The sequence below is a fragment of the Gymnoscopelus microlampas genome (genome assembly GCF_963454915.1).
Source record: "Gymnoscopelus microlampas genome assembly, chromosome: 10".
Lineage (NCBI taxonomy): Eukaryota > Metazoa > Chordata > Actinopteri > Myctophiformes > Myctophidae > Gymnoscopelus > Gymnoscopelus microlampas.
In genome coordinates, this window is record NC_139947.1 from 20,002,600 (window position 1) to 20,028,786 (window position 26,187).

The 26,187-nt window shown below is 40.5% G+C and overlaps 1 protein-coding gene across 2 annotated transcripts in view; it reads left to right on the forward strand.

Annotated features, from left to right (window-relative positions):
* The window catches only part of LOC311054479 (rho guanine nucleotide exchange factor 10-like protein), a 34,162-nt gene that overhangs the window by 753 nt on the left and 7,222 nt on the right, over nt 1-26,187 (forward strand). The window contains exons 2-20 of one of the 2 annotated variants that reach the window (XM_084070483.1): nt 3,565-3,632; nt 8,970-9,200; nt 9,892-9,919; nt 10,311-10,387; nt 12,530-12,799; nt 13,650-13,789; nt 15,901-16,014; nt 16,378-16,486; nt 17,037-17,140; nt 18,097-18,174; nt 18,706-18,885; nt 19,666-19,782; nt 20,399-20,491; nt 21,823-21,993; nt 22,627-22,766; nt 23,406-23,584; nt 23,871-23,986; nt 24,904-25,031; nt 25,199-25,299. In XM_084070483.1, coding sequence (XP_083926609.1) covers nt 3,596-3,632; nt 8,970-9,200; nt 9,892-9,919; nt 10,311-10,387; nt 12,530-12,799; nt 13,650-13,789; nt 15,901-16,014; nt 16,378-16,486; nt 17,037-17,140; nt 18,097-18,174; nt 18,706-18,885; nt 19,666-19,782; nt 20,399-20,491; nt 21,823-21,993; nt 22,627-22,766; nt 23,406-23,584; nt 23,871-23,986; nt 24,904-25,031; nt 25,199-25,299 — 2,413 coding nt within the window. In that variant the 5' untranslated portion in view covers nt 3,565-3,595. The remainder of the gene's footprint in view (nt 1-3,564; nt 3,633-8,969; nt 9,201-9,891; nt 9,920-10,310; nt 10,388-12,529; nt 12,800-13,649; nt 13,790-15,900; nt 16,015-16,377; nt 16,487-17,036; nt 17,141-18,096; nt 18,175-18,705; nt 18,886-19,665; nt 19,783-20,398; nt 20,492-21,822; nt 21,994-22,626; nt 22,767-23,405; nt 23,585-23,870; nt 23,987-24,903; nt 25,032-25,198; nt 25,300-26,187) is intronic. The other variant, XM_084070484.1, reaches the window with a different exon arrangement.

Below are 26,187 nucleotides of genomic sequence, written 5' to 3' on the forward strand. Positions count from 1 at the left end.
CTATCTACACTGTAAAATCCCCTGTGTAATTTTAGCTTGGGATTCCCTGGAACCACCTCAAGGACCCCTGGGGTTCCCGGGACCCCATGTTGATGAGTACACAGTCAGGAGTAATACGGGAGGCCATGATGACAGGTCTGTTTCATGAGTCAGGCCTCAGAGAGAATGAAACGGTTTCATGGTACCGTTGTGAAATAACAACAGTAACAAATTCCAATGACCTGCTCAAGTAGGACATGTTTATAGGTGCATGTGACCTGTCACAGGCTGGCAGGAGCGTGCAGCAGACTGCCTGGCTTGCGTGTGCTGATCTTCCTTTCTGGCTCTATACTGTATAGATAGATATAGATAGTGTAGTAGTTCATATAGATGTCATGCGAGTCGTCTAGAAGGGGGTCTGTCTGTGTGTCCGGGGTTAATCTCGCAAACCGCTGGACCGATTAGCACTGAAGTTATTGGGCACACCAATAACCTCAATTTTCCCCGTTTTTATATTCTCTGAAACATTTTAATTTAGAAAATGGAAGTCACTGGCTGTTGGCTGGGCTGAAATCTTGTCCAAATATGCTGTCATAAGGTTATAGATATGTCATAGAGGATTGAAGTCACATCCTAGGTCCATGAAGCCACGCTGTTATTAGACCGTGCCTTGTTTTCATGTATTCAAGGCAAGGCACAACTGTGCTGTTTACACAGGAAGCCTGACTATCGCTATGACGACGACAGACTGCTTTAAACCCCTCGAGTCGTCTTTAAAGCTGTCATTGCAGGAGAGTACAAAGGTAGAGGGGTCCTCCTCCTAAAGGTCCTGGCTTGACAGACTCCCATACCATTCTATTGATTAATGAATATTGGGTGCTCGGTGCAAATGTGTTGGGTTCTTGAATTCCAAGAGAGACACTGAGTGCTTGTTGTTGAATAGAAACTACAACAATAACACATAACATCCTCACTGTCATAACATCTAACTCAGAGATTGTGTACAAATTGTACCAAAATGGAACCAATCCATCGGAGTTAAATGACCACTACGAATTTCACTGTGAAATGCTGAACATGGAATACCCTTTGTGACCATTCCTTTTATTACAGTCATTGCTTGTGATGAACTATTTCATCATTTGTAGTTTAAGAGTTCATCTGTGTTCTCTTCAAACCCCATGTGCATGTACAGTAGCTATAACCAGTAGAGTCACGTAGGCCTGCTTCTTGTAATAATAGCCCTTTTCACGTACGATGGCATTCACATCAGCTTTTTAATGAGATATGCAAGAATGTGTGTGTGTCTCATTTAACCACCATTCTTTCCTTGCAAGAACTGATGGGTGGGTCATACACAGATTGAATGGCCGCCTTTGCGGTGGGCGCCAGCGGTCCCACGCTGACAAAAGGTCCCTTGGTCTGGACAATCGCAACGCTGTTCTCTCATCAGAGATGACAGAAGTACATGTAATCTCTTTTTCTCAGCTGTTCTACATTTACTGTGCCCACAATATCTACGGATCGCCCTTTTTTTTATTATAGCCTTGTGAATAATTCATCTCTGTTGAGCCGCCCTTCATAGTTTGAGAGCAAAAATGTTTCTCTGAAATTAGGGTGAATACAGGACTCCATTGACCGTATTGGAGTGTCAAGTGTTACTGATAATAGTTCTCTCAATTTGTACCCGATGGACAGTTGCAGCTTCATTATTTTACCGTCCGTACTGACATGCTAATTAAAGATAAGAGATAAGGGACAACTTCAGATATTTACATATTAGTCCATATCTAAACAACAATACAATTGCTTTTTATATGATTATATGGAAAGGACTTAAAATGAGAGTTTCTAAAAGTTGGCAGGTAGTAGAATGGAATTGCACAGTAATGACATCACAAGTTGAGGTAGCTAGTTGTACACACTGTATCAATCTGGAGTGGGAACCCATCATCAAAAGAAAAGGAAAAAACAGCAGCTCGGAATCTGTTCATGAGAGATTAATACTGTATTGACTGACGGTGCAATATTGGCTGATAAATGTACATTATACAGTAAATGTCTAGCATTCAAAACCAGCTATATGTGCAATGCTCTGACAGCCTCTCTACTGTCTCAACTGGGAAAATAAATATATTGATGACATAAGTATCCTTCTATAGAGAGGTGAGTGAGTTTAACAGGGTGGACTGCTTCCAGCCCTGACATCACAGCCTTGAGTATAGGAAATGTGGGGTCCGGGCAGCTTTGTTGGCCTGTCTTTTTTAAATGTATCCAAATATCCACACATTTTGATCACACATACCTCACATTGAGGTAAATATCACACTTTTGAGATTGACCCATTGACAAGTCATTTTGTTATATTGGGATGGAGTCAGTGTTACTTGTGTTAGGTTAGTGTCTTGAGTTGACGTCAAACAAACATATATTGGAAATGACAAGTTGACAAGTCTGGATTTGCTATAAACGTCCAAGGAATGTTAGCACGCTCACGCCACTGCTGCACAGCACACAGCTGTCTACAGGTGTACCTGTGGCCTCCATGGGGATAATGATGTGTTTACCTTGACTGCTGCATGTTTGTGTGTGCATGGGGGTGAGGGATGTGATTTAAAGAATTTGAAAGTTGAAACCCAACATTCTGAAGTGAAGTCAGTCAATATATTTATAGAGCATATTTAGTGTAAAATAAACTCAATGTGCTTCACAAAAAGAGTACAGTCATCGCATCGTAGTAATTCCTATTGGACTATGCCGTTCATCAACAACCCCCCTCCCCTGATAATAACAGAGCATTTGCTATGCGTAGACTGTGTGCATGAGTACAAGTGTGCTCATGTGAGGGCATAACATTCACATATCGTTGCTGTTGGGAAGAAATCTCTATCTGCATATTTCAATATTTTGTTACGTAATGTAATGCCTTACTTCAGTGTCACACAAAGGTAGCAAAAATAGCTGATCTACAAGCTGTCGCATCGACGCTTGTGAGCTTGTAGATCTGCGTGAAATAACGTGAAAGTGATTAAGTGTGTATGTTTTATAAATATTGAACCAATAAGAGCTTGTGACTAAATAATAACTACTTTGGAGCACAGGTTCTTTTTTCCATTTCCTGAAAAGTAACCCGTTCTGCCCGATAGCGACGATATGTTGTCCGACCTCACCTGAAATTTCATGTGCCTCACTGTTTAGTTCCAGCCTAGGTTTATGTTTGAGAGCGTGCCCAACTCTTTCGGGGACACTTACACTGAGCATGCAAGCTGCTGGATGTTTAGTCACTGTCTAGTAACATGCAGTGACAAGAACCAGATCATGTTTACTGCAGGGCTCCCTCTGGGAAGCCATGCTGACTCACACATGTCAACATCTCTGCCTGTAAGACGTTCAAGATGCTTCAGATTTCCAGGGAGGTGACAGGCACACACCTTTCACCTATCGACAACTGAAATGATTAACTGTCGTGCGGCAGGTTTGGAACAACCGGTTACGCTTGGATTGGGATGGGAATACACTGGAAAAGACAGCTGTGTGCTGTTAATCACTTTTAAACTGGTCTCTCTGTCTGTTTCATATTCACAGTTGATGTGACAATCAAACCAAGAAACCCAACATGGCTTCTCCGCTCCCTCTCATCCGTCAAGCCCATGGTGAGCCGCTCAAATATTTTATTGACAAGTCAACATAACCTCTTTGCCAAACATCCTTTTATTACGTTTTATTCTGTGCTTCACATATTAGAGAGGCAGCATTATCTGTCAATGCAAAGGTTAGATACAAAACAAGGACTATTTACAAATCAGGCTTTGGTTTCCATTCTGTGATACAGTGATGAATCATTCATCTCAATATTCACTGCATAATATTTCATTGTAGTAAAACCCAGTTCCCTCCCATTTGAATCATGTGACCTCTACTCATATGTGGTTGAGCCGTGGGTCTTGGGTTCGATCCCGGCTCGGGGTGCCGCACTGTTCGGACGTTACAATATCAATTTAGGGGTCCATGGCACGAAAAAGTGTGCGAACTACTGATTTAGAAGTCATTTGTAATCGGCCTCAGGTCTTAATGAGTCAAAGAACACCCCGTTTGATAATATCTCTGGGACCCCACTCTATACTGTGAAATCCTAAGTGTTATTTTAACTCTGAGAGTCATCTGGTTCCATTTTACGCTCTCAGAGTCACAGACCCTTAACTCCTCAAGGACCCGTGGGGGTCCCCAGACCCCACGTTACTTGAGAACCATTGAACTAGACAGGCAGACCGTGCTGTTCTTGGAGAAACAGTGTGGGCTCAATATCTTGTGGTCTGACACAGGATGTTCATCTCACTTGGGAGACGTATACATAGTAGACGTCATAGCCTAAATATATTTTAACCACTTTGCAAAAATAGCCGATCTACAACTGGCTATTAGATGGGCTATTTTCAACATGGTTTTGAAGAACTTTGTCTTTTTTTATTTTATTTTTTAAATGTATGGAAGCCAGGGTTAATATTGTTAAAGTTAAATATTTCAAAAAGTATAAATGATGAAAAAGATTAACCACTTAAGCCTATATTATACTTTGTCATACATCAATTTCACACAAAAAATAGCTGATCTACAGGCTCACAACGCATTGCATGATGAACCGTTGTGAGATTGTACTTTGTAGATATTTTTGCCACTGTATTAAATGTCCCCCCCCCCCAATCAATTAGTTCGATTAACTGTTGCACCTCTACAATAAACGGTAGGCTCAGCGGTTTTGATTCCAGGGAACTCATTCTGTCATAGAAGACTGATCAGTTAATCTGATGCAGGCCAGAAGGCAGCTCCCTGGTACGTCAGCTCTAACCTAATAGTGAACATATGCTCTCTAAGGACAATTAGGCTCCTCCCGAGCCATATGTCCCTCACAAGAAAGCACCTGTCCAGCCTACTGTAGGGACCCTTAAGCGGTCAAACACAACAGGATTACCACCGTGAACCTTTAAATGCTGCCCTCAGGACCACACCTTTGTGTTGTGTCAACAACGTGCCATCCTGTAAAAGAGTGCACACATTTGGGAAGATTTGCTTTTCTTTTACACTTTTCTACATACAAATCAGAGCCAGTCAACCATCTTAAATATTAGGGGGAAAATATATATGTAAGACATGTGAAACAAATGCATGGAGGTACTAAGTTGGTCTACTGCAGTGGTGGAAAAAGTACATTTCGCTTACTTAAGTAAAAGTATCAATACTGCAATGTAGAAACACTGTGTTACAAGTGGAAGTCTGGTAATCAAAATTTACTTGAGTAAAAGTACTCATTATGCAGAATGTCCCATTTCACAAGTTTTCAAATGTATAAAAATCTTTTGAAAATAGCAGATCTACAATGTGAGCTTGTAGATCGCCTATTTTCAAATGGCCAAAATGTATGTACGGCTGAAATGGGAAATGTATGTTCTGTAATAATAATCAAAATCTCTAAAGTAACTAGTAACTAAAGTTTTCAAATAATTGTAGTGGAGTAAAATATAATATTTGCTCCTGAGGTATAGTGGAGTAGAAGTAAAAGTACTATAAATTGGAAGTACTCCAGTTAAGTAAAAATGGTACTTAAGTACAGTAATTGAGTAAATGTACTTAGTTACTTTACACCACTGGTCTACTGGCAGTGTGCACAAGAAAGTTGGCACGGATCCAGTATTTTGCGAGCCTCCTTCGAGGTACACATAAAAATCTACCAACAGTCTTGCATTTTTATTTTTTGGAGTGCCGCCATTGTATTTAGTGTTGACTGTAGCTGAGCACCCACAGCCAGGGAGGCCATTAGCAGAAGTGCTTCCTGCTCCACATCCAGATACCATCTCATGAAACGTTATCAATAGTATGGTCCTAATATGGACAACGACCCCCACTTCTTGCTGAAGGTTTTCAATTTACTACCAGATGTATTACCATCTTCATTATAGGGGTTGATTATTGTTATCTTAGATCCCTATCTTGATGAACATCTATCCACACACCCACCTCCTACAGTACGTCTAGTTACTCAGTAGGCACTCTTCAGTCCCCAAAATATGAAAATCTCTCATGGATGCCAGGGTGACAGTGGTTAAAGCTATGTTAACCCATTAAGACCTGAGGCCGATTCTACAAATGTCTTCAAACAGTTTCCTGAAAAAACATGTTTCTATGTCAGTGGTTCTTAAACTTGTTAATGTCAAGGACCCCCAAGATTATATGTATTTGGCCGCCGACCCCCATCTCAAAATATTTTTGTTCCAGGGACCCCCAGAAGAAAAGATTTGACTTCAAATGTTTGCTTTAAAAAAATGTATATATATTCAAAGATTTGCACACATTTTCACGATTTTCTAGCCAAAGTATGTAATGGTTAAAGTGGTTAAAATCTAAAATGACACAGATGCTTTCCTGTTTTTAATGGGTTAAGAGGCAATATCATTGCTTACGAAACTGCCAACTATATGCAAATGTATACAGTAAGTACATCTAACACAATCGTTTTATGAGGTTAATATTTGCCTGTTACTTCAGAAAGGAAGGGATGATCCATTGGCTGGCTTATTATAGACACCTCAGCCATTAGGCTCCGCAGACATTTCATTCATAATAATACCTCCTGAATCCTGATTGAAATGTTTTTTTGTCTGGTTGATTGTTGTTGTTTGTTAATATCATTTAAAGATACTTAATGTACTGTATAGGCAAGACCAGTTAGCTAAAAAAAAGTGTTCTCTCTGATTCCCCCAAGTGGCTGCAATTGAAGTCTCACATACTGTATCAAGAAACCGTTTTCTTTCAGCTCTCCTGTTTAAAGATTATCCATTGCATCTCCTTTGTGGTATTTTTTGTCACAGTACATTTTCACGTATAGTATGTGAAATCTGTACTTTGCTTTTATCCATCCTAACTGGTGCCAGATGGAAGTATTGTCCTGCACATTTTGGTTAAAATATTTATACAAATTAAATGGGTGCTCCAATCACCTGCATTTTCAGTATAATCTCCTATTTGTTTTAATAATACTTTTATTCCTTCCCAATAAAGCCTTTACTTACTGGAAGGTTAAAGGTCTTTATGTTTATAATCACTTTGCATTTGTTTAGCTCAGGTTTTCGCCACAGCTTTTAGCCCATATATTTAAATGAGTTAACTTGTCACCAGACGTTTCAGTCTGGCAATGCAAGACAGACCGTGTAATGTCTTCTCCTGCACTTCTTCATCTGTCACATGACTTCCATGACATTGAATTGGAAGTGCTGCTGCTGTCTGGTTGTGTTTGTATGTGTGTATGTGTGTATGTGTGTAATCTGTGTACAGTATGTGTGTATATGATGTATTGTGTGCTGATGAGAAATATAAGCCATAGGGTTACTGTTTAACCACATTAACCCTGTGTGGTGATGACTATTTTGGGCAAATCTTCTTTTCTTTTTCTTTTTTGAAAAAAATCTCAAATGTTTTTTTGCCCCAACATTTTCAAAACATACAAAAAATAGCAAATAGCAGATCTACAAACTTGCACACCGCGACATGTTGTGAGCTTGCAGATCTGCTATTTTCACTATTGCCATATAACAAAGTATTAGGGCTTAAGTGGTTAAAAGCCATATAGGCTTAGATTGTAATCCTTCCTCTCAGCTGGCCTCGGTTGTGGCACGACAAACCACAAATACATCCCCTTTGAATGGCTTTCATTTCTCAAGTCGTTCAAAGGGAAGCACTGATTTCGGTTTACATTTACCTTTATTGTACTGTAGCTGATGCTGTCATCCAGAGTGACTTTGCAACACCATGCACAATAAAACAAGCTTACCAGCTGACAGTACGTTGACATTACGAGCAAGCGACAAGTACAAGGGTCAAGCAATTGTGCTCAGACTATGTTTGTACAGGAGTTGAAAATCACACATAAGAGGAGAAGTGAAATATCCAGACAAGAGGAGCAGAGATCTTTTGATTTTAAAGCAAGATAAATATAAATATGTTTTGAGTTTAGGAGGACATTATTAAATTATAGGGTATAAATATAGGATTACCGGTATATGGTGGGAAAGGGAATTGTTTTCAGTGTGTCATATTAGTCTGAATAACTGAATGGGAAACATCATTACATCTCTGACAGACTTGGTGATTCAACCTGGAATCTCTGGGATCGGTTACGTTACACGCCAAGGTAGGCTACAGTAGGTGACTGTCTCTAACATTCTGGTCAGTCCAGTAGAAGTAGACGTAGAAGTGGGTCCAGAGATGAGGGACTGACAGTGGTTCTCAAACGGTGTACCAAGGCACACTGGTGTGCCGTGAGACAAGTCGTGGTGTGCCATGGGATTTTGTGACATCCACAAAAGTTATTTTGATTTCTTTTTTAATTTACAATTTTTTATTTGCTATAGCAATACGTTTTGTGCACTCATTTCAAATACAGTGGCAAATTCTATGTCATAAAAATATATATTTTAAATGTTTTACTTGGCATTAGTAAATAAAAATACACATTTACAGAGTGATAAGAGTGTTAACATGTGTTTTAGATTTTGACCTGCCATTTGGTGTGCCTTGGGCAAGTACAAAAAAAAAACACTGGTCGTGTGTGTGTACGTGTGACTGTCAGCAATGACTCAATACACTATCATCATCAAATCACAACACAAGTCAATGAAACTTCATATATTAGATCTCTACTATATGTAAGATTTTACATATAGTATAATACAGTATAATCCAATTTGGTGATCAAAGCAAAGCAATGAGCCACGAGGCTCAGCTATGCACATCTTGTCCTTGTTTTCTATGTTTGGATGGAAGAGTACTGCAAGCAAAATTTGATAATTGGGCTTAAAATCCCACATAGTATATCAAACTGGGGGTTGTTGACATGAAAAACGTTGCAAATCACTGCTATTTGAAGGTAATGTCTTAAGAATTGAATGTAAGGAACAACTCCTGTTGTCCTTTTTTCACTGGCCTGTTTTCTTCTTTAGTGCCTATACCTAATGGGACGACCCACACTGAGGTGGAAGACCAGGATGAAGAGGGCCAAAAGTTTGAGTTTGAAGACAGTGACGAGGAACAAGTGGCACCAGGGAATTCTGCTGCCGAGATCAAGAACAACATAATCTCAAGCACGGAGAACCCGAAGCTTATCGACCATGACACGCCCAGGAGCAACGCAGCAGGAGCTGAAGAAGAGAAAGTAGCGCCAGGAATCAATGGTATGCTCCCTGCACGGGAGGAGAACCAACAACCCTCCATTCTCATAGCTCAGGGAAATTGAATATGGATAGGATATGGAAATGGAAATGACATCAATGCTTATGAATTGTATTTTTTACAGCATAGCTTCTCAGAGGTGAGACGACTAGAATAGGGATTTTTAGGGTCTTTTTTCTCCCTCCACATGCTGTGAATGTTTTTTTTTCTTTAGGCCAAGTACCTCCATGCATTTGTTTCACATAGTGTTATGTTTTAAACTTTTAACTTTTTAGCAAAAACCTTGCCCAAATATGAAGTTATACAGTATGTCATAGATATGTCGTAGATGACTAACATCATAGACTGGTCATGTGATGTCTGAGATCCACATGAAGCCCTGCTGTTATTAGAACCTTTCTTGTTTTCTTGCAAAAGAGCCATTTTGGCCAAAGAAATAAACTAGTAATCCTTCTGGAGCCGCAAAACATATTTGAGGCGTATAATGGAGATAACACAGCCTGTATTCTAAGCCTACTAAGTCTAAAGTCCCCCCATTAACATTAGAAATAGGTCTAAATGAGCACTCATTAATATGAAGAAATTTAGCAATTCCAATTTTTCTCCCATCGCTCCATATTTGGGAAAGTCAGAGATCCACAGGGAAGAAAAGGCTGTGTTTACACCCCGTCTTGTTTTTTTTTTTTTTTACAGGTATGGAGACCAGAGAGTCGCCAGAAGGGTAAGATCATCATCAACTCTTGCTATCGCATCAAACATCTAGTAATAGACCTTTTTTCAGGGCAGCCATATAATACATGAGATAGTAAGGTAAACAGAGGTGTTGCAATGATACTAATTAAGGCTCTGTTCCATTTAATGTAGCAGAGTCTTTCCAGTGAGCCAACATGCACAATAGCAGCACCCTGATTCTGTTCGACCTGAATGGAACACAACCTAAATTAACCTCATATAATGTGCCTTCATTCTGCCGATCTACAAACTCACAATGCCTCACGCAGGCGCAGTGTGAGCTTGTAGAATCGTTATTTTCGTCGTAAAGCACTGCTGTACATTGAAGTATAAATCAGGCTGGAATAAATGTGAAACCACTAATTGTTTGTTTGTTTCAGGCGGTCCACCTCCTCTGAGCTAGGAGTGAGCGGGGATGCGGAGAGTTCGTGCATGAAAGCCAACTGTATCTATGAAGGTAAAGACCAACACGAATGGTGCAATCTCTAACATCCTATTACGGAAGGTTCATGAAAGAAAGGTTTACCATTGCTCTGTGTGGCACAATTATAGACAGTCCACATATGGCTTATACTCCTTAAAACTGTCCCTGTGATCAGCTTAAACATGTTTTGGCTGTGCCTGTGACTTTAAGCCACAATATTTGATATCTGAATTTCTTTGTTTTACTTAAAGTTTACAGGATTCACTTGATGTTTAAGTTGATTTGCAATTATAAAACACAATACATCTCCACTGTAAACAACATTTACACTGTAGAAAATGTACGGAAAACATACAGTATAAAGGCATACATTTAGTAGTAGTATATTAAAGGATTTAAAGATGTAAAGTGCAGACCTTGACAAAACAAGAAGCGTGTAAGGTGGATGAAAGGCGTATGGCCTGCGCAGTAAATATACCTTACGATCACTGTCTGTAAACGTGTATGTGCACTTACGTATGTGTGTGCATGCGCCTTTGTTGTGTCTATCAGTGACAGTTGTCTGTGTCCTCACAAAAGTGTGTGTGTGTGTGTGTGTGTTCAGGACAAACGCCACATCGAGCCAAGGAATGGCTCAATGTGGTTTCAGAGCTCACATTGCGATTGCACAAAGGTACACTGTAGCTGTGCTGTTAGCTAGCTGTCCCCTCCCCACTGTCCACCCCGGTACCCCCCAACGCTCTACCCTCACCAGACCCCAACCAATCCACCCAAAAAAAACATCTCTGTACAAAAGGAAGCCAGAAAAACAGTTTCTCCTAACCTTGAAGACATAGTCATAACAGAAAACAAAACATAACTGTATTATACAAAACACCTTGGGGGGCCTAGAACATAAAAATCGCTAATTTAGGTTATACAGAGAAAGACGAATAATGTATCATTATTTGTAAATCGTGGCACAGATGCAATAAAAAAAGTGATGGCGTGAAGGACAACCTACGCAGGACAGTATCCAAGACAACGCATGCAGGGCAGTATCCATGACAACGTACGCAGGGCGATATCCATGACAACATTCAACTACACAGTTTCCTGGATAAGGAACCAAACCTATACGGTTTGCATTCAGAGCTCTAGTTACATTGCTCATAGATTTACACAGATGTAAACAATTCAGTTAGTTGTAAGTATATACTGTATAATACCATAAAATGCCTCTAAACTACATTTGGGCCCTACTGAGCAAAATTTTCAGTTTTCAGAATGTTCCTGCAGAAAAACAAAGAGCAGAGAAGGATTAAAGGAAAATAATTCAAATGGACAGATATTTAGAAGAGTTAAAAGGAGAATTGTCTTTATACCTGTCTGCTATACTTAGGAGCAGAGATGAGGGCATGGCTACCACGACACTGAGCTGGCCTTAGTCCTGTGATAGCCAGGACTAAAGACAATTCTCCAGGTATAACCTCATGAACTAAAGGTTCTTATACAACCGTTTAAAAGCAAGTAAGATGAATTGCTGCATGTTAGTGAATGAATCCTATTCCAGTTAATTGCACGACTATAGATGAAATACCTGTGTTCATAGTTATTTCTGTAATAACTAAAGACACAATTCTGTCCTGACATTTTTGCACTTTCCTCAAGGACGAGGGGACTCATAGTCAGCACTCAGCAGACATTCAGTAAAGTAGACAGTACAAATCCCAGCAGAATAGACACTGAACTGGAGAGATAAGAGCTTTTCCGTTTGACTGAATTCAACCTGGTGACTGAAATGATAAGCGTTCCACACTAGCTGCTCCAAAATAGTAGAAATGTTTATACACCCCCCTTTTCCTGTTTACTTTGTGTGTGTGTGTGTGTGTGTGTGTGTGTGTGTGTGTGTGTGTGTGTGCGCGCGCGTGCGTGCGTGTGTGTGTGCGTGTTTGCTGTCCGTGACTCCCTACATACCAAGAATAGTTCAGTGCCTCTGTTCCTCTACCCGTGGTTCCCACGAGATGTAGCCATTATCTTTTAAATGTAATGCGTATATTAGAGTAAATTAGAGTATTACAGTTAGCACTAGCACTAAAGCTGACTAAAAGCCGACTAATAACAGATTTCCGGTGAGCAACACAGCCATGTAACAAAGTATATATTAGGCTTCAATATGGTTTCATTTGCCTCCAGGGAATGCTACGCTCACACCAACCACCAGTCAAGACCAGGCCAGCAGTCCTGAAAATGTTTCCAGTCCAGAACCAGATCCAGTTGAGAAAGAGACGTCCGTTGTGGACAGGCCGCAGAGCAGAGACCTGGTGTTGGGTCTGAGAGCGCAGGAGAGCCAGGACAGTGAGACCTACTACAGCCCCGAGAGCACAGCTGCTCCAGAGCTGCACAGAAGTCTGGATGTGATCTACGATGACGTGCCCTCTGAAAACCAGCTGTCCCCGATGGAAGGTGAGTGGGATTTTATAGGTGTACTGTATGTGTGCTTTTTAAATGGGAAGAGAAATTGAATGTTAACAATGTAAAAACTGGTAAAAAATTGGTGTAACTTATTGGGGTTAGCCTGATTTATACTTAGTTGCGTGCCAGCCAGTGTTGCACATGAAAATAGCAGCTGCGACTCATTGTGAGCTTGCAGATCAGCTATTTTGGGCGTGTGACACTGAAGCAAGCAATTAAGTAAAAATCAGGCTTAATTTGAATTGAAATTGAAAGTGCTTCCATAGACAAAAAAAAACCAAAACTAAATGAAGGTATTACTGAGGAAGCTAAATTGACTTGGCCTTATTTGCTAAATGAAACTGGGTGAATATGGCAACATTGATGCTATGTCAGCATCTTTGTATGACTACCCTTTTTGGATGTTCCTGTCTAAAATAGCATTTAAGTATTATGTATACTATATAGATAGTATACAGTAGATATATAAAGGTGGAAGCTGTCAGGCTTAGATGTTAAAGCTAGTTTTAAGTCTCTGGATATGTGCAGAAAATAGTGTTAGCTGTGGAATGTATAATTTGTATTGTAGCCCTGACCTGTACTTACAAAACACTACACAATATTTGTTTTCCTAAGATGGCTGTACACTTTAAAAGGACATTCGAATACAATAAAAAAAACACTCCTTTTCCCTGCCATCCTAGGGGAAAGGAATTGTCTCCATACGGTCCATACTACGAACAGTCAGTGTGCTGTATTTAGTATCTAGTATGTAGCTATTATGATTATGTGCATCTAATACAAAGCATACAGTATTGCTATCGCTAGAATATGATAACTGTTTTCCTCCGCTGTTTGGTAGATCCAGATGACATCTATGAGGACGTCCAGAGACCACCGCCTCATCGTTCAAACAGTAACGGCTGGAGCTCCAGTGAGTTTGAGAGTTACGACGAGCTGTCGGACAGCGAGACCAAACCTCAAGCCCTCAGCAGCAGCAAGGTAAGAAACACCAAGCACTCGTCCCTTCAATGGGAAATGTACATTCATCTGCATCTGTAGCACCAGAGACAAGGGTACGGCTAAACTATTGAGCTGGACATCCGACGATACACAAAAGATGATACACAAAAGATGATACACAAAAGATGATACACAAAAGATCTGCATTCAGACCCCCACATTCAGACCCCCACATTCTGCCAAGAGAATTTCCTTAAGCACATGTACTTAATCACATTCATTTTCAGGGGGGAAAAAACACACATTTTATAAACTATAAACAATAGCAATAGCAGATTTACAAGCTCTTAACGCATCGCATTGCGACGCATCGCATTGCGACACATCGCGCCGCGTTTTGAGCTTGTGGATCTGCTTCTTTTGATGCTTTTGTGTGACGCTGTAGTATCATCACATAGGGCATTACATTTAAGAAAAAACTCAACGTCAGTGCATAATCTTTACAGAGACAGCAGGAGACCATTTAATGGATTTTCCAACACATACACATTTTCATATCTTTGAGAAACTGACTGGTCTTTAAGTGGATTTTTGAATATGGTATTTTGCAATGGTGAAGTGTCAGATCGTACAGTAGGTGTCACGTTTGGACAAGCTCATTTATTAATGGAATGATATGGATTCAACAGTGTATTGTTGATAAAATGACAGTTTATGGCTGTATATGACTTGAGAATCTACTGGTCCCTTGACTTAGGGCCTATACAGAAAGGTACTTTATGATGGTGTAGTCTGGACCGCCTGGCAGTTATCCAGTTAAACGTGTTCAGCTGAATGAAAATGCTGGCAGTCAGCAGTGCTCAGATCTGATATTCTGGAATCGAGAAACACTTTATATTTTTCTATAATACAGAAATGAATGGCATCTCTCCCCTCAATGAGTAGCCACTGTTCTTGGTGTCATTGCTATGACTTCACACCACTAGATGGCAGCACAGTGCATTTTATTCTCTGGGTGATGTTCCACAAGAACCCTTAAAACATCTTGCTGGAACAGCATATCATATTTGTCTTTTACTTAAGTAAAAGTATCAATACTACTATGTAGAAATTACTCACTATGCAGAATGGTCAATTTCACATATCACATTATTGACAATTAGTAATGCATTAGTGTGTTCATCACTTTAATGTTGCAGCTGGCAAAGGTGGGGATGATTGTTACGTTGATTGTTGAGTAGCTTAGCCTATAAAAATACATTGTTAATTTATCTAATGTGCTGTATGTTTTGTGTTAATCTAAATATGCCAAGTAACTTGTAACTAAAGCTGACAACTAATTGTGGAGTGAAAGTACAATATTTGCCACTAAGACGTAGTGGAGTCGAAAAGTATCAAGAAATGGAAATACTCAAGTAAAAGTCCCTCAAAATTGTACTCAAGTAATGCACTTAGTTACTTTCCAACAGTGACTGAGAGAAGCCCCTGATTGAATCTGCTTACAATAATAGTCTCTATGTACACTGGTTTGAGGAAGTGAATACTGTATATTTTTGGTAGTCCCTTGCTCCGTCAGCAGTCTTTCTCACTTCCTCTTTGTCCCTGTGAAAATAGCTGATCTACAAGTTCACAACGCATACCATCGCGATGCATCGTGAGCTTGTAGGTCGGCTATTTTCGGCATGCGAAATCAGGCTGTGATGAGCGACTGTGCTTTCTCTGTCTGTGTTGAATGAAGTGATGAGCTGTTAGAACTTGTTGAAGACATCAGTGCATCATTTTACAGAGACAGCAGGAGACCATTTAATGGATTTTCCAACACAAACTCATTTTCATATCTTTGAGAAACTGACAGTTTTTTATGTGGATTTTTTAATACGATATTTGGCAATGGGGACGTGTCATGTCGTACAGTAGGTCACGTTTGGACAATCTCATTGAACAATGGAATAATATGGATTCAACAGTGTATTGTTCATAAAGTGACAGTTTATGACTGTTTATGAATTAGAATCTTCTGGTCCCTTCTGGTCCCTTGCCTTAGTTTTCCTATCCTCTTTGAATTGACACCCTCTCCTTCTCTACCCTGCTCCTCTCCTCTCCTCCCTTCGCCTACCCTGCTCCTCTCCTCTCCTCTCCTCTATCTATAGCAGCCTCCAGATGTGCGCCGTCTAAAAGATCGTTGTGCACAGACCAAGCGAGACCTGGTGGGGCGTTGGGGTGCATGCAACGTGGTCAACATCAAGCAGAGCTGTGACTTCAAGGTAGGAATCCATATGCCACAGCTGGGATGTCTCCACTCTGCTGTCGTGTAAATCAGTCCTTTTATTTCAATCAGTCAGCCTTTATTGAAGACTCAGGGACACTTTGAATGTTTTTTTGATTTGACATTTAAAACATTTATCATCCATTTTCATAAAGATGTTGACTAATGTACCTTTAAAGCTACATTCCGGAACTTATTTTATTCTCTCTACTCTTGCATTGAGACATTTAGACCCCGGTGTAGGACACCTACTGGTTGTCAAATAGTACTGCCTGTAGTGCATAAGCCCAAAAACTTGAAAAAGATCTATTCCTTTCATCTGCATTTTCTTTTCTTTTCTTCTTTTCTTTTTGCCATTCAGGTGCAGCAGTTTATGAAAGCAGCTAAGCATGGCACTAAAGACGGTCTGGAAAAGACAAAGCTGGCCATGATGCATAAAGTCTCATTCCTGCAGCGAAAGGAATCTGCTGGTAATTGGGATGGGAGTTTAATAATTGACAAAAGTAGTGGCTTGTGGTATATTGATAATATGGGATTTGTTCATTTTTTTATATATTTTTTTGAGATACACATGTCTTTTACAAGGGAGACTCAAGATGGCATTAGAACAAAAACGATTGGGAAAAAAATAGTGATCAGTGCACAATAATATCCTCACAGTTAAATTAATTAACACTGAGGATGTTATAGTGCACAGACAAACGACAACCAGTGAATATTTGAAAATGTTCACTGGTTGAAAATTCAACTAATGAAAAGTGTTAACAAGAGCTTTTGACTAAATAACTACATTAACTATTCTTTTTTTTTTACATTAAAGGTTTACACCCAACAGGAATGATATACTAATGTTACAGTACATACATCCTATGCACATGATCGATCAACCAACTAGACTGATAATGCTGAATGTATAATATATTGAGATATGTACTATACTATCTTGCCTTTGTATGTGAGGTCCTGTTATACATTTATTTGGCCCCATGAATAAAGCTATTTTCTCTGTTTGATTCCCAGGGGAAGGCGAGGATGATACAGGTTACATGGATGTCTTTGTAAACGAGCTAAAGCATCCCCCACCCCAGCTCAGTCCCATGCCCGAGGGTCTCAGCAGCCAGCAGGTGTGTGTGTGTGTGTGTGTGTGTGTGTGTGTATGGTGTGTGTGTGTGTGTGTGTGTGTGTGTGTGTGTGTGTGTGTGTGTGTGTGTGTGTGTGTGTGTGTGTGTGTGTGTGTGTGTGTGTGTGTGTGTGTGTGTGTGTGTGTGTGTTTGTGTGTGTGTATACTTGTATTACTATACTTGTGAAGGCCAAACGTGCCCACAAGCATAGTAGAATTTGAGAAATGGACATTTTCCTGGTGTTCCTGATGTCTCATTCATACAGGCTGATGTTTTTATTAGCGGTGAAAAATCAACGCCAGCGGTCCAGGCCGTTAAAAATCAACCTTGTTTTGAAAAATAATGAACTCGCTTTATTACCACGGAATATTTGCGTTCAGTGTGGATGTACTCAGGACACAAACAGCATTTTAAATTAATGCAAATTAATCATACAAAATACACACTCCCAGTGTGCAATGACCTTTAGGCTTCCAATTAGGAAAAGATTCCCTAAAACATCCGGGACAACGCTCCACACGACCCAGACTCTTATCCCTTCTAGCTCCCAAACTGTGATACAAACTCCCCATTGCAGTTAGAATTGCAGACCCACTCCCAAATGTTCCGCCGTAACCTTTCAGGCTTATGCAAAGGTAAAAATAAAATGTAGATACCATGTTATTTAGACAGATGACAGGTTCATTTGTTGACCTGCCATCCTATAGTTTGTATATGTTTCTTCTTTGATATTATACTGCTTAGCTTTAGACTGATGCTAGGTTCTTGGTTTACCTATGATCCTAGATTACTGAGGCACTACACTGTCTCTATGCATTTGATGTTGTGTTCACCTTGCTTACTGTAAGTCGCTCTGGATAAAGAGCGTCTGCTAAATGGCTAAATTGTAAATGCCTTAATTGTGAGGGTGCAAAGGCTTGTGTGGATAATGTGTTTCTCTGTTGGGTTGATTCTGTCAGATTGTCCGGCGTCACATTCTCAACTCCATTGTGCAGAGTGAGAGGAACTACTTGGACTCTCTGAAGAGAATCCTACAGGTTAGTAAAATAAAATGTGAACACGGTGGAATCTTAATCTGATCAAAAATCCATTAACTTTAATATAATATAAGAGACTGCACTGCAGATGACAGGGTCAGCCAGGTCTTAGTTTAGATTTTAATTCTTTAAGGACAGATGTCCAGCTATGTCCCTGTGATGTTTCCCAGACCACGATTCATCTATTCCCTTGAGGTCTTAGAAAGATGATGTGCTAACCAAATAGTGCTGTACAGTATACCATAAAGGGTTCTTGCTCTCATCAAACTCTCACTAATAAGGCATACACATAAACATATAATAACATATAATAACATATAATGACCATAAACTGAACTCTGTAATACCACACATCAATAGTGTATAGTCAATAGTGCATATTCGTTGTTGACTTCACTTAAGCACAGGAGAGTATTATACTGTGTGTTCTCACAAAATCCCAAGTGCATCCGTAGAAAGTATAGAAACTTCTATGAACTTCTATGAACAGGAGTGAGAACTAACACAGTCTGACCCCCCTTTTGCTCTCAGGAGTACCAGAAGCCTTTGTTGGAGTCCGATACTCGTCTGCTAAACCCCAAAAAGGTGCGTGTCATCTTCCACCGGCTGCGGGAGATTCATCAGTGTCACTCCATGTTCCAGATAGCCCTGGCGTCTCGCGTGGCAGAGTGGGACCTCAGCGAGAAGATCGGAGATCTCTTCGTGGCCTCGGTGAGTCAGACCGTTATGTGCTACTCCCAAGGCCCCAGAACCACGGTAGAACAGTGAAGCGGCCAAGCCTGGTGGTCAAATCTGATATTGCAACACTTCCGCATTTTGCGCGTGCATCTTCTGTTTGTGCGCCTGCTCACGACACATGAACCAAAAGAATGGACCCATGGAACCAATATAGTCTTACTTCCGGGTGCTTCAAAACGCCACTGAGCAATTTCATTGAAATTAATAGCTGGATATTTTAGCTCTAGATATATTATAACTCTATGGCTACTCCTCACTTATTTTGAACGTCCCGCCATAATTCCTTCCTCATTATTTTCTTCCTAATTTACCTTCACTTCTTCCTTCCTTCATTCTTTTGTCATTTGCTTCTTTCATGCAGCCCTTTGATCCTCATGTTCGCCTTTTTTTATAAAACAATTCAGTCTCCTTTATTTATTTTTATTTCTCTACTTTATTTCCTTGTGGATGGTTTAATCTTCCAATATTAGAGAAGATTATAGTCCCCTGGTGTTGTGGGTTTTGTCACATTATCTTTTTTTCGTCTTTAACAACGTATGCCCTATTTGATATATATATTTTTTTATTATTTGAACTGCCCACACATAGGACTGCAACTTTATTTTTTATATGACTTCATAACCGTGGTAAGACGGTTAACCGCCCACAGTCCAAAGGTTAAACCTTTACCAAAACATTTCCAAATAACCATCCCAATACCTTTGTGTATGAAATGTACTATACAAATAACATTTCCTCCCCTTACTTTCACAGTTTTCCAAATCAATGGTTTTTGAGGTGTACAGCGACTATGTGAACAACTTCACAAATGCCATGGTTCTCATCAAGAATGCCTGCCTCTCCAAACAAGCTTTCCTGGAATTTCTGAAGGTGCTCTCACTGGTTCTTCTGTTGGCATTGTATGATTTTGTTTAATATATGATGTCAAGAAGTTGTTGAACTTTGTTTTACCTCAACCTTTTGATCATAATTTAGAAAAGTATGGAATGTACGTTTCCATTCATAACATCGCCATAGAGGCAGTAATCAATCCATGGGGCCCACATTTGTTTGGTACACAATTGTTGCAGGTCCCTGTATCCATACCAATAAGTGTCATTGTGTCTCTACTAGTACAGTAGGTGGCTATGAACACAGAAACATGGCACATGTGACCATCTATAAGTTGTCAGTGCTTTGAGAAGATATAAAATGTTAAAATGCTAAACGAAACAAATTCGCTATCATTCTGTTGAAATGAGGCCAAAACAGAGACTAGATTGATGTTACTTCAATTATGCACAGAAGAGATTAACTAGAATTCCTCCCTCCCATTTTTGAATACAATTCATTGAATTTTGCTTCCCTTTTATGTAAAAAAGAAAAAAAGGAAAAAGGAAAAAAAGGGCGAGGCTTCAGCCTGTTCTGGACCGCTATATTAAATGCTAAGCTATCCCTTGCTGTGTAGAGCAGAGTACTGATAACCTTTCTGTTTGAATGTCTCCAGAAGAAGCAGGTGGCCAGTCCAGACAGAATCACTCTGTACGGTCTGATGGTCAAACCTATCCAGCGTTTCCCACAATTCATTCTGCTGCTCCAGGTCAGTAGCCAGCCAGGCCAGAGAAGCCTAACGCCTCATTCATACTAACTCTGTAATACGACGGTGTTGCCTGTCACAACAATCAGTTCTTTTTGGAAGGCGACACCGTTGTACTAAAGTACATTAGACTTAAAGCTGCAATCCGTAAGATTTATGTCCTTCCTGGGTATTCGAACCCAGGTCTCCAGCAGAATTTCTACCATGTAGCGTTGAGCTTCAGGCATACTACTTGACACCAGGATATACATTTCTCAGTGGAAGAGTACGGAGACCACCTCCAATCACTGCAGATGTGCTATTTATATTGTATTAGCATATATTGTAACCAACTTTTTAATCATGAAAATAAGTTCCCGATTGCATCTTTAACACAATAACTTTACATACCATGTTTTGTCCCTGAAGCCTGAACCAGAGTTTGTATTTCTTTTTTAAGGCTTGCTGTGAATACAAATACATTTCGCTCCCAATAGCTGTTGTTTACACATTTACACAATTGCATGAGCACACACATTAGATGATGTGATAGAAATTAATTTACAGAAACAACGTTCATCATCGTATTTCTGACTAGTTTCAGATGACATCGTTACAAGTTGCATGATAACGAGGCCCGTTAAACATTTTCTAATAGGAAGTAGAAACTCGGTCAGGAAGGGCCGGGCCGGTACTAGACGTGCTCCGTCGGGCGCGACAAGGTAGAAACCCCAGTGCTTTTTCTGGAAGTTCTTTGTGTCAATGAAAGGCTGAATGTTCCATTTGAACTGTAAGTGGGAGTTCCCGCCCAAGGGAAGTGAGAGGCTGTGCTTTCTGCCGTTGCACCAGTCTCCGTATGGTTCATGATGTCTGCCCTCTCCTTTATCTGTACCTACTTCTCTAAAACAAGAACAAAGACAAAAAAAAGTCTGTGCACAATCCTAACTTCTAACCCATATACAGTATACTTATAATGTGATGCTTCTGTGCCATACTAAACACACACATTATATACTGTGTATACATTTACATTCACATGTTCTCCCCAAAAGCCATTTTGTAAGTCTTTGAGGCTTAATCAAATACAAGTTTAATGCATTTTCCACCTCATATAAAACATATGCAAGGTTTTTATCCGTAATGTTTTTAAAGCGGCATTGTGTCCAGCTTGCAGTGAAACAAGCTTAATAGCTAATGTCCTTAGATTATAGCAAAGAATGTCAATGGCTATCCCCCCCCCCCCCCCCCCATGCTCACACACCCAGTCATTTCTGTAAGCAAGAAACCCGCCTATAATATGTTTTGACGGACTGTCTTTAACGATGTGTTGTGCCATGTTGTGTGTCATGTGCCAGGACATGTTGAAGAACACTCCGAGGGCTCACCCGGACCGGCTGCCCCTGCAGATGGCTCTCACAGAGCTGGAGACGCTTGCCGAGAAACTCAACGAGCAGAAGCGTCTGGCCGAGCAGGTGGTGGAGCTCCGGCAACTAGCACGCAGCGTCGGAGACCGGAGCCTCAATAAGGTGACTGTAATTTATATTGAGTCTCAGTCTATACCTTTCACATCAAATAGAATATAAGCTAGGATTTTTCAAACTCAGCAGAGCTGGCAAGTCTGTGGAGAGCCTCGAATTTCGACCGCCCTTTACTTCATTGACCTGTTTGACCAGCATAACTTTTCAATTGAACAGAGAAGGCTGTTTCTCCAGCAATGGCAAATATTAGGTTAATAAACAACTTTCTATGTTACAGTTTTGCTAGATTATCAGAGACAAGAGAACCCAATGTGAACACACTAAGCATTTCTTGCATTCCAGACCATTTTCTGCATGCTGTTCAAGTAAGGCACCAGCCTTACACATGGTTTTAAGGGTTTAACGTCTGGTCTGATCTATAACCACATGAACCCTAGCGTCTCTATTCTTGGCATGTCATAATCTCCAAACATTTGTCGAAAAAAGCAGATATACATGCTCACAACGCATTGCAATGATGATCTGTCTGTCTGTCCATCTATCCACCCATGTACCATCTATGCACCTAGAACAGCAGATCAGATTAGTGTCAACCTATGAGCTTGGCACCACCACCAGTTTCAGTGTTGATTTAACTTTCTCTCTCTCTCCCTATCCCCCACCCCCTCTGTCTTTCTCCAGCTGTTGAACTCAGACCAGAGGCAGTTAATTCACTGTGAGATGCTGACTGAGATAGTGTACGGGGAGAAAGGACAAGTTCTCAAGTCTAAAGAACGCAAAGTATTCCTCCTCAGTGACACCCTGATCTGTGCCAACGTTAAGTGAGTCTTGTCCCACTTGATATCTTATGCTTTAGCATCAAATATTTCTTTCCTTTCACATGCTACGTAGTTGCTAATGTGGTTTGTAAATGTATGTTTTGACTATCAGTTATTCATTTGTTTCACAATTAGCTTCACAATTAGACCTCTTCAAAGAGCAGACATTAGGCCATTCTCCTCATTAAAGTGTCTTAAAGCTAAATACATTATACTGTATGCCCTCAAATGATTAATGATTCAGTGTATGCATCATATTGCTTCTCGTGCACAATCTGACCTGGAAAATGGATGAATGATATTGTGTCTTAAAATGGTCCTGCCCCATTTATTTCAGTAATTCCTTAGTACCATTTTCTGCATGCTGTTCAAGACCCATGCACTGATAATAATGGCAGATTTGGCAAGGATTGTGATTATTCATCTGAACTTGTATCCATAACAACACAGAAGGATGTTGGTAACATACAGTAATTGCCAAAGTTATTGTATGTAACCTATATTCTCCGTGGACTGGTGAGCCTAATTCTGTTGCCTTGGCCAAAAACCACATCAGTCATAGAGGAATGTGTCATGGGACTTTTTATTTTCTGTAGCATAAAAGTTTATTTTTTTTATTGCTATTATTTCTGTGTCCACTAGGGGTCCCCCTGAGCTCAGCAGCCTAGTTCCCATGGGTCCCAAGTACACAGTGAAGTGGAATGGCCCGCTCCAGCACACTCAGGTGGTGGAGGTGGGACAGGATAGCTTCCAGATCAAGGATGGCCTCGTCCAGCCACGTGGCACAGAGAAACAACTCAACTCCACCTCCAGCATAAATGGTAAAATAAAAGACAACCCAAAAAAAGCTTGTTTCAAATACAGATTATGCTAACTGTAAAAATATATCAATATGGAGGCACTGTAAATAATAAACAAATGTAAAATATTTGCCAGCATCAGAATGTGCCAGTTTATCAGTTATGAATATAATTAGTTATCAACACAACACGATCACTATTTTTATGGGATTATGGTATCTCATTCTTTTTTACTAGGAAAAAGAAATGTTCAAAAATAGCTGATCAACAAGCTCACAAACATTGCACCGTGCATCGTGTGTTGCAGGTAAAGTGTTCCTGGGTCCTCCCAAGTTGTACCAGGAGCTGTTGGAACTTCAACATGACCTCGGTGTAGTTGAGGAGGTCACCCTGCTAGTTGGCACACTCAACGGCACCTACCAGGTAGTGTTTCTTCTCACTTGACTTTATTAATAATGAAGCCTAATGCATACTTTGTTGTATGACCGTGTTGCTCGACGATAATGACTGACTTGTGTCAAGCTCTGTTGACACAAGTAAGGCTTCATGCCTTCTTCACGATGACAATAACTTCATTCAGTCAATCCACGGCTTGGCTAGGTTTACGCAAATGTGTCTATGTTGTGTATGTTGTTTTAATTGTATGTCTGAGCACAATGTTCTTGATTGATCTGGAACAATCTTGCCTGCGGAGCTCAAACTTTCGCAATAAGCTACTTGTTAAATCCTATTTTACTGGTATTATGAGGCCTTTAATTCTATAATATCTTTTGGAGGCTGGTGTTTCTGCGTATTTTACTGGTAAATCACTTTTTACACCCTATACTTTCTCCGTAATCTGAAGACTCATCTCTTCAGACTCCACCTTATAGCCCGTAGCACGTGACCTAGCCTTGACGACCCTAAGGCAAAGGCATTTAGGTTCATTTGTTGACCTGGCATCCTATAGTTTTTGATATTATACTGTTTAGACTGATGCTAGGTTCTTGGTTTACCTATGACCATAGATTGCTTGACCCCTGTCTATGCATTTTATGTACAGTATGTGTTTACCTTGCTTACTGTAAGTCTCTCTGGATAAAGCGTCTTCTAAATGCCTACATTGTAATTTGTATGTGTTTGTTGACCAGGGTCCCCCAGGGGTCTGTAATTGGACCTCTCCTTTTTTTCCGTCTACACCAAATCTCTTTGGTGAAAATACCAGACCTACAAGCTCACAACGAGTCACAAGGTGACACATTGTGAAATTGTAGACCAGCTACTTTTTGATGAATGTTTGCCTATTATGACAGTAATAAAAATGTTTTGAATAATGATGGTTTGTTCTTCATTATGCATAGAATCTGAACACCACGGTATCTCAGGACTGGTGTCTAGCGCTTCAGAGATTCATCCGCATGAAGGAAGAAGAGATCCAGTGTGCCAACAAGTGTCGTCTGCGTCTGTCCATACCAGGAAAACCTGACAAGTAAGCTCAAGTTCTTTACTCCATGGTACCTAGGGGGCAATCCATCTAGAAGAGGGCCTGTGTGTAATCTCACAAACCACTGGACTGATCCAGTGCCACTAGGCCAAGGATGTAACTCCCTGAATATATTTTCTCATACAGTACCTGCGTGATTTTGTGCCCTGCAGGTCTGGTCGTCCTGTCAGTGTCATGGTGGTGTTCAACACTCCCAGCTCCCTCAGTAAGATCTCCTGGGTCAACCGACTGCACCTGGCCAAGATTGCCCAGAGTAAGTGCAGTACCTGCCTAACGGACCACAGAAGCTGCATATTAAGATGGCATTAGACGATATCGCTCGGGTGGCGCAGTGGTAAAGTAGCTGCCCACCACCGCAGAGTCTGGGGGTTAGAATCCACCGCGGTGCTTCTGTCTTTGTCGAGCGTCTATACGAACACAATTTGCCCGTGTTCGGGGCGGGCAGCCTGGCGGGGAGGGTGATATTTGTCAATACGTACTCCTTCGGGGTGGGGTGGAACATGTCAGTGGGGAGTGTTGGGCCGGAGGACGAAGGCTCTATGTCCTCCCGCTGGGGGCTCCTCACTGGCATGTGAGCCAGTAGGATACAACAGCAGTGACAACACACAGAAATGTGGAAAAAAACTAAAGATGGAATTTAGCCAAGAGTCAAGGAAATGCAGATTTGCTAAATTACCTTAGCAAGCTGTCAGTCATGCAAGACTGCTAAGCTATAAATGACTGGATGCCACAGAAATTCCTTCAGCTCAATTCAGAAAAAATGGATCCTGGTCCTGAGAGCATCTCTGAAAAACAACATTTTATTGATCCTCTGGCAGTAAGTATGGAACGAGCTTCAAAAAACCCGGGAGCAGATGTATTGAGCTGGACTGAATGTAAAGGAAAAATGGTGTGAGCATTGTCTTGCATACCAGAATGCTGGAGGCTGGAGCTATAAAGTAGAAAGCCATGTAGATTAGCCAGTAGATTAGGGTAAAGGGTGCAAACAGCAATTGGCACAAGCACAAAGCAGAGACTACTGTAGAGGACTAGAGGTTATTGTATAAATCCCTAATTATTCCTATTTATCATGACACTAGCTAATGATAAATAGGGTTGTTATTTATAATAATAATATAATAGATAAGTTGATTTATATAGA